The sequence below is a fragment of the Budorcas taxicolor genome, chromosome 1 (assembly GCF_023091745.1).
Source record: "Budorcas taxicolor isolate Tak-1 chromosome 1, Takin1.1, whole genome shotgun sequence".
NCBI classification, from domain to species: domain Eukaryota; kingdom Metazoa; phylum Chordata; class Mammalia; order Artiodactyla; family Bovidae; genus Budorcas; species Budorcas taxicolor.
In genome coordinates, this window is record NC_068910.1 from 66,646,781 (window position 1) to 66,661,504 (window position 14,724).

Sequence of the window (14,724 nt, forward strand, 5' to 3'; positions counted from 1 at the left end):
TCCATTTAGACGACTGAGGCCCAAAAAGGTTAAGTCCCTCCAGGTTTCCCAGCTACTAAGTCTTAACCCTGTCCCAGGTCCTCTGACTGAAGGGCTGCTAGCCACTCCTGGATGTACATTCCCTCAGTCTGAGTCCTAAAACTATTTCAGAGATCTGCGATAATCCCTTCACTGCTCCTGTAATTCACACTAATGTCTTCTCTAGGTTTAAAGTATATTTATTTCAAATATTTCAATATACATGGCAAGTCTGTGTTTTCCATTGACCATTTTCCTTTCTGAGATAACTTAGTAAATTTTTTTCTTCTTCATATTTTCAATTGTATCTGAAGCAAAATTGCTTCTGTTGGAATCTCACCCTCTGATCTATGTGACCTGCAGCAAGTTACTTAACCTTACTGAACCTCAGGTATGTTTATCAGCAAAGTGGGCATAGTAATCCTATCTACCTCATAGAATTTTAAAATTAAAAGCATTTAGAGTAGCATCTGGCAAGAAGTGCTCAAGAAGTGTTTTATATTATCAACTTAGATTTTTCTTTAAATATGTATTCCTAGTATTTCATAAGTAACTGATTTCAGTTTTTCCTGTTATCAATTTGCATTCTACGTAATTAGATGTCTTCTGAAAACTAGTAAATGAATATGACAAATATGACAGATTATTCACTCTTTTGGCTTTCTAGAATTTCTATCCCGGAAGCATCAGTTTAGACAAAAGTAATCAAATGTAGCATGTTAGCATTCTTTTACTACTGAGTGTATGCAGTTGTCCTAATTACTTATAAATAAATGCCATTTCAATTCTTACTATGCCTCATAAGGCACATTCTTAATTCCACCTTGTAAGATAGATGCATAGAAATCGAATTGCAGACAGTAAGAGCTTAACCAAGGTCACGTGCTCAGTTGAGCGGAGAGAGAGTTACCCATCCTGCTCAGGATCAGATGCCAGAACTGAGTGAAATGTGTTTACATTTGATTTTTGCCTTCTCCACCGGTTTCCTCTGGGAGGAGGGGCTGCTGCATCCCATGGGCTTAGCTGCCCTTTGGAATGGAACACGCATCCCCTGCATTGGAAGGCAGATTGTTAACCACTGGACCACCAGGGAAGTCCCTTTGCCAGCATATTGCATTTAAAAAAAAAGATTTCTTTACTTATTTGTATTTTTGGCTGCACTGGATATTTTTTGCTTTGCTTTTGCTTTCTCTAGTTGGAGAGAGCAGGGTCTACTCTTTGCTGTAGTGCATGGGCCTCTCATCGTGGTGGCTTCTCTTATTTTGGAACAGGGGCTCTAGGGTGAGGGGGCCCAGCAGTGCTCCCAGGCTCCAGAAGGCTAGTTCAGTAGTTGTGACACACATGCAACCAATGCTTCAAGGCATGTGGGATCTTCCCATACCAGGGGTTGAACCTGTGTCCCCTGTGTTGGCAGATAGATTCTTCACCGCTACACCACCAGGGAAGCCGTGCACCAGCTTCTTAAATGGGGATCAGCAGACTGTAGCTCTTGGTGCCAGTCCTTCCTACTACCTGTTTTTGTACAGCTCACTAAATAAGAATAATTTTTATGTTGTTAAACGGTTAGGGGGAAAAAAGGAAAAGTGATGTTTCTGTGACAGTTATGCAGAATTCAAATTGCTATGTCTATAAATAAACTTTTATTGAAACATAGCCACGCTTAATTCTTTATAAACCTCTTACAGCTTCTTGTTGCTTAGAGCAAAAATAGGCAAACTATGACCTACAGCCCATGCCTGTTTTGTGTAAGTTTTTGCTGCACATAGCCAGGCCACGTTTGTCTCTTGTCCAAGACTGCTCTTTGTGCTACAATGGCAGAGTTCAGTAATTGCAACAGAGACTATATGGCCATCAGAATTTATTTATTTATTTGGTTGCATCGGGTCGTCTTTGTGGCACACAGGCTTCTCTCTAGCTGTGGCGCTCAAGCTGCAGCATAGTAGTATATTGTGCACGCTTAGGTCCCTGGCCAGGGATAAAACCCATGTCGCCTGCGTTGGAAGATGGATTCTTAACCACTGGGACAACATTAAGACTCATTTTTAATTGAGGTTTGATGATTGTTAAATCTAAAAGTGAAGCGCTAGAAAGGGTGATCGGAGTTTTTGTTGTTTTTTTAAATCAAGCTCTCTAGGCCATTCATGGGGTTACAAAGAGTCGGACACGACTGAGCGACTGAACTGAACTGAACTGAGGCCAGTCTGCCTTATTTCTAAAGTACCACGCTAATCCTTAAGAGTACAGTCATATTTCTTAAATTATGAATCCCAGTTTAAAACGGTCAACTGTGGTTTTCTTTCTGCAGCTTTCATCTTCCTGCTGAATTCCTGCTTTGCAGATAGCGCAATGGCAGCCCGAGTACTTGTCATTGGCAGTGGAGGACGAGAACACACGCTGGCCTGGAAACTTGCACAGTCTACTCATGTCAAACAAGTGTTGGTTACCCCAGGAAATGCAGGCACTGCCTGCTCTGAGAAGATTTCAAATACTGGTAATCACGTTTTTAAGTAAAAGTGAACAGTTGTAAACGATTAACTGTCAACCACATCTGTTCTATGTAATAGTCAACTGCTGTTCAGATTTGAATGCTTTGCTTAACCCAAAAATGTATGTAGTAATTTGAATAGTTGCCATATGTTATAAATTTAAGGTATCCTGTTGTTCAGAGTATAGCACTTCCTTACCTTAAATTAGTTTAAACCTTTAAAACACGTCTAATAAGAAAGTCACAAAGAAGTACCTAATACAGATTCAAGGTGTTTTGAGTATATATTTTGGGGAATTAAAAATTGAGCAGGCTATTAAATGTAAGTTCTGCTAATTCTTATTCCATAATAGATCTCAGCCTTTATCTCTTCCACCGGTAAATATAAGAAGGTGATCAATTCTTAATTAAGTCGCTCAGTCTTGTCCGACTCTTTGCGACCTCGTGGACTGTAGCCCACCAGGCTCCTCTGTCCCTGGGATTCTCCCAGCAAGAATACTGGAGTGGCTTGCCATTTCCTTCTCCAGGGGATCTTCCCCACCCAGGGATCAAACTCAGGTCTCCCACATTGCAGGCAGATGCTTTAACCTCTAAGCCACCAGGGATGCTTAATCAGTACTTTTGCTGCATTAAACTCTCCAATAACTTCTCATAGTAGTTAGCATAAAACTCAAAACTCCTTACTGTTGCTTACAAAACCTGTTGTGATCTGGCCTCTCTGCCTTTCCAGCCTGATCTTTTGTATTCTTTTTCTTTTCATGGTGCTCTATCCATGTAGTCCTGGCAGTTTCCCAAACAGAGCTGCCTTGCACTTTGTTCTCACCCCCAGCATGACTGGCTCATCATTCAGGTTTCAACTTATGTTACCTCCTCAAAGAGGACTTTCCTAAAGTGAACTGTTACCTGTGTCTTCTTTTACTTTTCTCTTGTCTGTCTCTTATCTTCACTTCCCTCCTAAAACAGAAGCTCTAAAATGTAAACTGCGTGAGGGCAAGGAACTCGCCTGTCTGATTCTGCACTGTGTGTACTGTGCCTAGTCCTCTGCATGGCGTATAGTATTTACAGGGAGAACATAGATCCAGTGAGCCACAAACTGGGAGCAGATGATTGTGTACACGGGACCACAGATAAGAGATAAATAAGAAAATATCTGCTTCCCTGGGATCTTAGCTCTGGGAGTGAGGGTTTTTGTTTTTGTTTTTGTTTTTTTTAAGTATTTGCACATTTTATCCAGCTGTAATAGCTGTTACACGGACCAGCCCATGAAAATATCCCATCCCAAGATTGTTATGAGACTTCCATCACTTGTATCAACAGGTTATGTGTGTCATCTTCCTTTGCTGTGCTGAGGTAGTTGGCTCTGCTCGGCCCAGTTGTGTTTGCACCTACTAACCCAGAGTTCATGGTACTCCATCCTTACCCATTCAGGCAGTTTCTGTACACTGAGAACTCTACCTTTTCTGCACTTACTCCCTATACATCATAAACACCACATATATGCAGAGTAATTCGAAACTTCAGCCAGATTAGGAATGGTGGCCCAGATACAGTGAAGTGGAAGAGTGCCTATAAAACAGACTCATGCTCAGTATATGGTTGATCCCACTACTACTTAGAACTTTGTTGAGAAAGAAGATTTACCTTGTTGGTAGGTTGAGAAAGTGAGAAAGCTCATAAAATCACCATTCTATTCTTAGCTTAAACATCTTTGCACAAAGAGCCCCTGCCTGGCTTAGTCAGAAATAGCCTCCCAATTTACTTCACATCAGATTTGCCTAACTTTATTAGTTTGCTTGGATAGTCATAACCCAGTATTCCCATAGTGAAATATAAGCATCCTAAGTGTAGGGACCTTGTTTGTGTATATGTCTTAACTCAGTGATTAGGACAGTTACCTAGCATATAGTAATTTTTAGTAAATCTTGAATGAAAGACATTTAAAAGGCCAGTTTCTAAGTATATTCTCTGATACACTGTTTTGTTTATAATCAACACTAGTGACATGAATGCTACAGTCAGAGTACAGCTCTTGGGAAACTTACTCAGTTCTCTGTCACTGTAGTAATAACAGAGAACTCAACTTTCTTGGTTAGCCTAATGTACTCTGCTCTGAATTTCTCACGGTGAAACTCTCCTGCAACACCAAAAGAAAATCAACAATTGATAGGCATACCAGAGTAGAGTACTTAGACTTCAGGAAGACACTTATTATACCTTAAACAAAGTACGTTTAAACAAGATAGGTTTGTTTCTTTTCTCTTTTCACAGACATCTCAATCAGTGATCATACTGCCCTTGCGCAGTTCTGCAAAGATGAGAAAATTGAATTTGTAGTTGTTGGACCAGAGGCACCTCTAGCTGCTGGTAAAGTTCATTTCTGTTTATTGTTACGATTTCTGCTGTGCCAATAGGAGCTTGGAGATCATCTAATCTCATACATTTTATAGATGAGGTTTCCTAATAACAACATTACCTTGGAAAAAGTTTTCACTCTCTAGAAATTTATAAATTCTAGGATTTTTTTTTCTCCCAAGCATTACTTTTGTGGATAATACAAATAATAATATGAGTAAATTTGAATGAGAGATCAAATTTGCACCCATGAGAAATATTTTTTTATTCTGCTCTATCCATATATTTGAATATCACATAAATTTTTGTTGTACTTGAATCATGGGCAAGTAGCGTTTTATTGTATCCTGTAGAAAACGTGAAAACTGTTCATGTTTCCTACTCTCTTCCATCTGCCTTTTCTCAGTGTAGATTTAGTCTACTCTGAATTCTTTAGAATGAAAAGGCCCTGCACAGACCTGACTAAGGCTCCTTATTTCCATCACTAGGAATTGTTGGGAACCTGAACTCTGTGGGAGTTCGGTGCTTTGGCCCTACAGCAGAAGCAGCTCAGTTAGAGTCCAGCAAGAGATTTGCCAAAGAGTTTATGGACCGACATGGAATCTCAACAGCAAGATGGAGAGCTTTCACTAAACCTGAAAAAGCCTGTGACTTCATTATGAGGTAGATAGAAGACAGCCTGTGAAGGGCAGTTGTCTTGTTATCTTGTTATGATATTGGAATGTAAGAGTCACTGTTACGAGTTTATAGTAAGGTAATTCTAGGAAAAACTCATAGAATATAGATTGCCTTTTTCCAAGATCAAAATAAAATGATATTCACTCTGGTGGCCTTGCAGAAGGATAAGCTTTTTAACAATTCTGCTGAATAGTTTATACGGGGAAAGGATACATTTAGTTCTGTAGTCATGCACTGTTAGCCAAATTGACATAGTGGCATCTTACAACATTGGAGAAGGCAGTGGCAACCCACTCCAGTACTCTTGCCTGGAAAATCCCATGGACGGAGGAGCCTAGTAGGCTGCAGTCCATGGGGTCTCTAGGAGTTGGACACGACTGAGTGACTTCCCTTTCACTTTTCACTTTCATGCATTGGAGAAGGAAATGGCAACCCACTCCAGTGCTCTTGCCTGGAGAATCCCAGGGAGGGATGGGGGAGACTGGTGGGCTGCCATCTGCGGGATCGCACAGAGTCGGACACAACTGAAGCGACTTAGCACCAGCAGCATCTTACAACACAAAGGGTATGGATTTTTTTTTCATAAATAATTAACTAGAGAGAAGAATCATCACTTGGCCTTCTGCAATACTGTTCAATCCTAAATCTTGAAATTAAACATCCTGTTCTTTATTCTATGGAAAACATTGATCAATGAATGAATGTTGGAAAATACATGCCTTTGCCTTTTTTTGTTGTTGACATATCTGAGCTACTTGGTATGTTTTCTTGTTCAGTTGCTCAGTCATGTCCAATTCTTTGTGACCCCGTGAACTGCAACACGCCAGGCCTCCCTGTCCATCATCAACTCCCAGAGTTTACTCAAACTCATGTTCGTTGAGTTGGTGATGCCATCCAACCATCTCATCTTCATGTTGACCCCTTCTTCTCCCGCCTTCATTTTCCCAGCATCAGGATCTTTTCAAATGAGTCAGTTCTTTGCATCAGGTGGCCAAAGTATTGGAGTTTCAGCTTCAACATCATTTCTTCCAGTGAATATTCAGGACTCATTTCCCTTAGGATGGACTGGTTGGATTTCCTTGCAGTCCAAGGGACTCTCAAAAGTCTTCTCCAACACCACAGTTCAAAAGCATCAATTCTTCAGCGCTCAGCTTTCTTTGCAGTCCAACTCTCACATCCATGACCACTGGAAAAACCATAGCTTTGACTAGATGGACCTTTGTTGGCAAAGTAATGTCTCTGCTTTTTAATATGCTGTCTAGGTTGATCATAACTTTTCTTCCAAGGAGCCAGTGTCATTTAATTTCATGGCTGCAATCACCATCTGCAGTGATTTTGGAGCCCAAGAAAATAAAGTCTGTCCCTGTTTCCAATGTTTACCATCTATTTGCCATGAAGTGATGGGACCAAATGCCATGATCTTAGTTTTCTGAATGCTGAGTTTTAAGCCAACTTTTTCACTCTCCTCTTTCACTTTCATCAAGAGGCTCTTTAGTTCTTCTTTGCTTTCTGCCATAAGGGTGGTATCATCTCCTTGTCTGAGGTTATTGATATTTCTTCCAGCAATCTTGATTCCACCTTGTGCTTCATCCAGACCAGTGTTTCTCATGAGGTACTCTGCATATAAGTTAAATAAGCAGGGTGACAATATACAGCCTTGACGTACTCTTTTCCCGATTTGTTGTTCCATATCCACTTCTAATTGTTGCTTCCTGATGTGCACAGAAGTTTCTCAAGAGGCAAGTCAGGTGGTCTGGTATTCCCATCTCTTTCAGAGTTTTCCACAATTTGTTGTAATCTACACAGTCAAAGGCTTTGGCATAATGAATAAAGCAGACGTTTTTCTGGAACTCTCTTTTTCAGTGATCCAGCAAATGTTGGCAATTTGATCTCTAGTTCCTCTGCCTTTTCTAAATCCAGCTTGAACGTCTAGAAGTTCACAGTTCACCTACTGTTGAAGCCTGGCTTGGAGAATTTGGAGCATTACTTTGCTAGCATGTGAGATGAGTGCAATTGTGTGGTAGTTTGAGCATTCTTTGGCATTGCCTTTCTTTGGGATTTGGATGGAAACTGACCTTTTCCAGTTCTGTGGCCACTGCGGAATTTTCCAAATTTGCTGGCATATTGAGTGTAGCACTTTCACAGCATCATCTTTCAAGATTTGGAATAGCTCAACTGGAATTTCATCACCTCTACTAGTTTTGTTCATAATGATGCTTCCTAAGACTGACATGACTTTGCATTCCAGGATGTCTGGCTCTAGGTGAGTGATCACACCATCATGATTATCTGGGTCGTGAAGATCTTTTTTGTATAGTTCTTTTGCGTATTCTTGCCGCCTCTTCTTACTATCTTCTACTTCTGTTAGGTCCATACCATTTCTGTCGTTTATTGTACCCATCTTTACATGAAATGTTCCCTTGGTATCTCTTAATTTTCTTGAAGAGCTCTCTAGTCTTTCTCATTCTATTGTTTTCCTCTATTTCTTTGCATTGATCAGTGAGAAAGGCTTATGTCTCCTTGCTATTCTTTGGAACTCTGCATTCAAATGGGTTTATCTTTCCTTTTCTCCTTTGCCTTTAGCTTCTCTTTTCAGGCCTCCTCAGACAACCATTTTGCCTTTTTGCATTTCTTTTTCTTGGGGATGGTCTTAATCCTTGCCTCCTGTACAATGTCACGAACCTCCGATCCATAATTTTCATTTTGCTGCTGCTGCTGCTCCTAAGTCGCTTCAGTCGTGTCTGACTCTGTGCGACCCCATAGACGGAAGCCCAGCAGGCTCCCCCGTCCCTGGGATTCTCCAGGCAAGAACACTGGAGTGGGTTGCCATTTCCTTCCCCAATGCATGAAAGTGAAAAGTGAAAGGGAAGTCGCTCAGTCGTGTCCAACTCTTAGCGACCCCATGGACTGCAGCCTACCAGGCTCCTCCATCAGTGGGATTTTCCAGGCAAGAGTGCTGGAATGGGGTGCCATTGCCTTCTCTGAGTTTTCATTTTAGTTATTCTTATTTATTCTTTATTCTACATTGAAGTTTATTGTTTTCTATTAATCAGATTCCTTGGACGTAACAATTTAGTTACTTTGGGTAAGTCTCCTGGATCTCCAGGTCTACTCAACAGAAAAAACTACCAGCAACAGTTTTTTATGTGTACTTGGAGAAATTATGTGTCTTTGCTTATATTGGTCCATGATTCACTATTGTATCTTAAAGATCATTCCTTATCCATCCTATATTGCTGCTATTTCTTCTCCCAAAGATTTGTTGATATGCTGTCAGGGTAGGTGAGAAAAGCAAAATCGTATGTACCATATGATCACAGGCAACAACAGAGGAATACAGAAGAAAAGAATCCTGGCAGGAAGTACATCAAAATGGTGTTAGCTGGTTTTTTTTGCTTTCTGCTTTTTAGTTGTTGCTATAGCATATCATCACAAAATCTGCAAGTGTTTTAAACTTTTGAATTATTAGGATTTACTGAATACTGAAACTTCCTCTGTCTTCACAGTGCAGACTTCCCCGCTTTGGTTGTGAAGGCCAGTGGTCTTGCAGCTGGGAAAGGGGTAATTATTGCCAAGAGCAAAGAGGAGGCCTGTGACGCTGTCAGAGAGATTATGCAGGTAAGTTGATCCTTCTGAAAAACGTTCATAATTTCCTAGTCACACTGGATAACTACTCCCAATTTTGCAAATACTTAAAAATTCTTATCCTCAAGATGAGGAAAATGCATAGTAGTTACTGTTTATAATACTATGTATTATAACCCATCTCTGTAAAAACAAGTATCTGTTTTTGGTGTCTCAAGTCTAAGAAAAGTGAAACAATATATATTGCTTTTTATTTTAATATATTTTTTGCTTTTTTTTTAAGAAAAAAAAATATTATTTTTGGCTGCACTGGTTGTCACTGCCACACACAGGCTTTGACGGCAGGCAGGCTGACGGGTGGCCGCTCCTCACTGTGGGGCCCTGGCCTCTCACTGCGGTGGCCTCTCCTGCTGCGGAGCACAGACTCCAGGCGCATGGGCTTGAGCAGTTGCAGCACACAGGCTCAGTAGTTATGCACATGGGGCTTAGCTACTCTGCGTCATGCAGAACTCTCTCAGACTAGGTATTGAACCCTGGACCCCCACACTGGCAAGCGGATTCCCAATCACTGGACCACCAGGGAAGCCCCTAATGCTTTGCTTGTAGGATCCATCTTGGTTGTTTTGGGTTTCTCCATCTTTTGGAAATCTGCTTTCACAGACACTACGGTATAATCACTATAACCAAATGTAAGTGTAATCAGAAGTAAGAGTGAAGTAGTGATGATGACAACGTCTGTTTCCTGTCGCCTTATTGAACCTGGAAAGGAGGCTACCCAGGAGGGTTCCAATGATGTAGTCATTTCTTCTGTGCCAGTGCTAACTCTACATCGTTGGCATTTTTAAAAATAGGAGACATTCATGTGTTCCTATGCGGCTTTCAGAAAGGGAAAGAAATTATAAACTAGTGCATTGGTTCATTATACAAATGGTGCAAAATGACAGCAGCTGATTAAATAAGTAATGAAAGCTTATAATTTATCTTTGTTTTTTTTTCCCCCCCACAGGTTTAATGGGTTTAATAAGTTTACCCCTTCAGTTCCTATATCTTTGTTTTTTATCTCCAATAAGGGTAAAGCATTCGGAGAAGCAGGAGAAACAGTTGTCATTGAAGAACTTCTTGAAGGAGAAGAGGTGTCTGTACGTATATCCATCTTTTGAACTTGTATAGGGTATACACTGTGTTATCTGATCTGTGATCCCCAAAAAAGGCTTGATTTGTTCTGGTTGCTTCAACCAAGAGCATAAACTGAGCAATACAAAGGAATTTGTATGTGTTTACTATTTTGGATACAAATGAAAAAGTAATTTATCTTCTTTTAATCACTCCTAGTGTATCAGTAGGGGAACTGGACTTATATCACACATTATTTAAAGAGGGGGAAGGTTGAATTATTTTACTTTAGGGAGTAGCTTGACCTGCCCCTTGACCAACCTAGCTCAAAAATTACAGATCCTTCAGAATTGAATATACATAATCTTTTGATACTTGATCTAGGAAAGTTATTTATGTTTTAAATCATTTTAAAAAAAAAACTCTCTAATGGAGTTAAGGTATGTATAGTTCTGCTTATGAAATTTTTTTTTTTACCTTTTTGGCATTGAAGTTTATGTGGACTGTTTGTTTTTTCTGTAGTGTCTGTGCTTCACTGATGGACGGACTGTGGCGCCCATGCCCCCAGCACAGGACCATAAGCGATTGCTGGAGGGCGATCAGGGCCCCAACACGGGGGGAATGGGAGCCTACTGTCCAGCCCCTCAGGTAGTCATCATTTGGTCTTTGCAAAGAACTCTTAGACACTTTTCCTTTTTCCAGTTTGTTTTTGTTTTTTTTTCCTGTTAATGACATTACTAATCAGCAAATTGGTTTTCCTGATAAATGAAAAATATCTTTTATGGCCTCACTCTGAAACTAACCTTTTCTAAAAGCCTTTCTGAAACTAACTTTGTGGATTAAACAGATCCTTCCAGCCCCTCCTTTCTGTACCGTTTTTACCCCTTGAGCCAATTATAATCTAGAATTAATTATGCATCTTTGGATATGCAGGGGCCAACAATCAGTGCTTAGTAAGAGTGGGTGTGGTGCATCAAAAAGCAAATCAGACTATCATTTGTTCTGTTTCTGCTGTAATGGATAAAGTATGTTTCCACACAATTCCTGGACAGTTTTAGGAAAAATCTGCATTGAGTATATTATAAATAACACTTAGAAACTCACATTTCCTTTCACTGATGATAGTTAAAATTATTGGTGCTAATAACCGGAGAAGGCAGTGGCATCGCACTCCAGTACTCTTGCCTAGAAAATCCCATGGGTGGAGGAGCCTGATAGGCTGCAGCCCATGGGGTCGCTAAGAGTCGGACACGACTGAGTGACTTCACTTTGACTTTTCACTTTCATGCATTGGGGAAGGAAATGGCAACCCACTCCAGTGTTCTTGCCTGGAGAATCCCGGGAACGGCGGAGCCTGGTGGGCTGCCATCTGTGGGGTCGCACAGAGTCGGACACGACTGAAGTGACTTAGCAGTAGTGCTAATAACATGGTGCCTTTTTGATATTTTTCTTAACTAAAAGATTTAAAAACAAACATGGTTTAGTTTAGACTTTATGTATTAAAACTACCATTTGGTGAAAACGATTTTAATATAAGAACTAACTCTAAATCTGATTTCTGTAATTAATTTTATAACCCCTTAGATTTTCAACTTACAGGCTTGCAAGGTATGCACACTATATTGGAAGTATACAAAGGAGCCTCAATGTGGGAGAGGACTTTTTTAGTTTAATACCAATTACATTTAAATATTTCTCTGAATTCTCCAGGTTTCTAAGGATTTGTTGCTAAAAATTAAAAATACCATTCTTCAGAGGACAGTGGATGGCATGCAGGAGGAGGGTATGCCGTACACAGGTAAGCACATGGATGTCATTGTGGACATAATTCATGGAGGAAGTTTACAGCATTTTCTCTTTTTTTAAAACCATCTTTTTATTGACCATTGTTGTAACATTGGTTATGGTCATTCCAAAACCTTGAGTCTGTATTCTAAATTTCATAGAATACAGTGTCTGCATTAAAGTTTCTTTTTCTTTTTTAATGAAGGTGTCCTCTATGCTGGTATAATGCTGACCAAGAACGGCCCCAAAGTTCTGGAATTTAATTGCCGTTTCGGTGATCCAGAGTGCCAAGTGAGTAAAAAAGATGTGTGCTATTTTAATCTTAGGATTTTTCAGCTTTGAAATAATTACCTTTGAGAAATATAATGCAAATTCTGGTATTTCAGTGAATAAAATGTCCCAGGAGAATTGAAATTTCTCTCAGTTGTCATATTGACTGTGTTTTTTCCAGGTGATCCTCCCACTTCTTAAAAGTGATCTTTATGAAGTGATTCAGTCTACCTTAGATGGCTTGCTCTGCACATCTCTGCCTGTTTGGCTGGACAACTGTGCTGCCGTAACTGTGGTCATGGCAAGTAAAGGTTACCCAGGAGACTACACCAAGGGTGTAGAGATAACAGGTGAACATCAGAGAATGCAAGGTTGGGAGACAATGTGAACAGTACCACAGTAGGCCTTTCTCCCATGGAAAGCTCCCTGTAAGGGTGTGAGGCCATCAGTAACTTTTCAGGGGTTCTTAACATAACTCTGTTGCTTGTTGCTTGGATATGGGTGTCCAGATAGCTAAAACTGCTGTATTTAGGAACTGCTATCCATTTCCCTTTCTGCACAATGAAGATTTAAGTAGGCCTAGCCAAGTTTACGGAGAATCACCCAGGCCCGCCTTTCTCGTCCATCCTGAGAGCCAGTAAGATAATAGAAATATATGAGTCAGAGGAACATAAGTATAAACTACATAGGTTCAGTTCAGTTCAGTCACTCATTGTTGTCCAACTCTTTTCCACCCCTTGAACCGCAGCACGCCAGACCTCCCTGTCCATCAACAACTCCCAGAGTTTACCCAAACTCATGTCCATTGAGTCAGTGATGCCATCCAACCATCTCATCCTCTGTCATCCCCTTCTCCTCCTGCCTTCAATCTTTCCCAGCATCAGGGTCTTTCAAATGAGTCAGCTCTTCGCATGAGGTGGCCAAAGTATTGGCGTTTCAGCTTCAACATCAGTCTTTCCAATGAATATTCAGGACTGATTTCCATTAGGATGGACTGGTTGGATTTCCTTGCAGTCCAGAGAACTCTCAATAGTCTTCTCCAACACCACAGTTCAAAAACATTAATTGTTCGGTGCTCAGCTTTCTTTATAGTTCAACTCTCACATCCATACGTGACTACTAGAAAAACCATAGCCTTGACTAGACGGACCTTTGTTGACAAATTAATGTCTCTGCTTTTTAATATGCTGTATCAAGGATGTTGTAAATTTGAAATGTAGATTTCATGGTGTGATCTCTGATCACAGTAACCCCTCCTCCAGTTTGCAGTATACCCCATAGTCACTTTGATGGCAGAATTAAAGCAGTTTCAGAACTATAGCCTTCTCTTCTGTTTCTCTTTATAGGAGGTGAGGCATCTATCAATAGTTAAATGATTGTAACCAATTTATATATAACTCAGTGTGTGATAATGGTAAATAAGTTCCAGACACCCTATTTACTGTCTTACCCAGACAGGAAGTCCATTGCTCTGTAAATACCACACATGGTAACTGGGCAGTTAAGAATTGATTGCCTTTTAAAACAAAGAAAGGGAAGGGTTAGAATCAAGATCTTTGTATCAGTGAAATTTCCCTAAAGTTATAGTGACAAGTGTAATAGTTTCTGATGTCCCAATATTGGATGTTACTGATACCACCAGGTCAGGAAGCAATAGTTAGAACTGGACATGGAATAACAGACTGGTTCCAAGTAGGAAAAGGAGTACGTCAAGGCTGTATATTGTCCCCCTGCTTATTTAAATTCTGTGCAGAGTACATCATGAGAAACGCTGGGCTGGAAGAAGCACAAGCTGGAATCCAGATTGCCAGGAGAAATATCAATAACCTCAGATAAGCAGATGACACCACCCTTATGGCAGAAAGTGAAGAGGAACTAAAGAGCCTCTTGATGAAAGTGAAAGAGGAGAGTGAAAAAGTTCGCTTAAAACTCAGCATTCAGAAAACTAAGATCATGGCATCTGGTCCCATCACTTCATGGAAAATAGATGGGGAAACAGTGGAAACAGTGTCAGACTTTATTTTTTGGGGCTCCAAAATCACTGCAGATGGTGATTGTAGCCATGAAATTAAAAGACGAGTACTCTTTGGAAGGGAAAGTTAGGACCAACCTAGATAGCATATTCAAAAGCAGAGACATTACTTTGCCAACAAAGATCCGTCTAGTCAAGGTTTACAGATGTGACAGTTGGACGGTGAAGAAAGCTGAACGCTGAAGAATTGATGCTTTTGAACTGTGGTGTTGGAGAAGACTCTTGAGAGTCCCTTGGACTGCAAGGAGATCCAACCAGTCCATCCTAAAGGAGATCAGTCCTGGGTGTTCATTGGAAGGACTGATGCTAAAGCTGAAACTCCAGTACTTTGGAGTTGTGCAAAGAGTTGACTCATTGCTGGGAAGGATTAGGGGCAGGAGGAGAAGGGGACAACAGAGGATGAGAT

At 40.5% G+C, this 14,724-nt stretch overlaps 1 protein-coding gene across 3 annotated transcripts in view; it reads left to right on the plus strand.

Moving 5' to 3' along the window:
- Positions 1 to 14,724, plus strand: part of GART (phosphoribosylglycinamide formyltransferase, phosphoribosylglycinamide synthetase, phosphoribosylaminoimidazole synthetase) — a 28,619-nt gene that overhangs the window by 826 nt on the left and 13,069 nt on the right. Inside the window, exons 2-11 of one of the 3 annotated variants that reach the window (XM_052637851.1) lie at positions 333 to 409; positions 2,324 to 2,509; positions 4,772 to 4,867; positions 5,344 to 5,518; positions 9,040 to 9,151; positions 10,189 to 10,257; positions 10,754 to 10,879; positions 11,942 to 12,029; positions 12,222 to 12,307; positions 12,468 to 12,636. In XM_052637851.1, coding sequence (XP_052493811.1) covers positions 2,365 to 2,509; positions 4,772 to 4,867; positions 5,344 to 5,518; positions 9,040 to 9,151; positions 10,189 to 10,257; positions 10,754 to 10,879; positions 11,942 to 12,029; positions 12,222 to 12,307; positions 12,468 to 12,636 — 1,066 coding nt within the window. In that variant the 5' untranslated portion in view covers positions 333 to 409; positions 2,324 to 2,364. The remainder of the gene's footprint in view (positions 1 to 332; positions 410 to 2,323; positions 2,510 to 4,771; positions 4,868 to 5,343; positions 5,519 to 9,039; positions 9,152 to 10,188; positions 10,258 to 10,753; positions 10,880 to 11,941; positions 12,030 to 12,221; positions 12,308 to 12,467; positions 12,637 to 14,724) is intronic. The other 2 variants (XM_052637859.1, XM_052637845.1) reach the window with 2 other exon arrangements.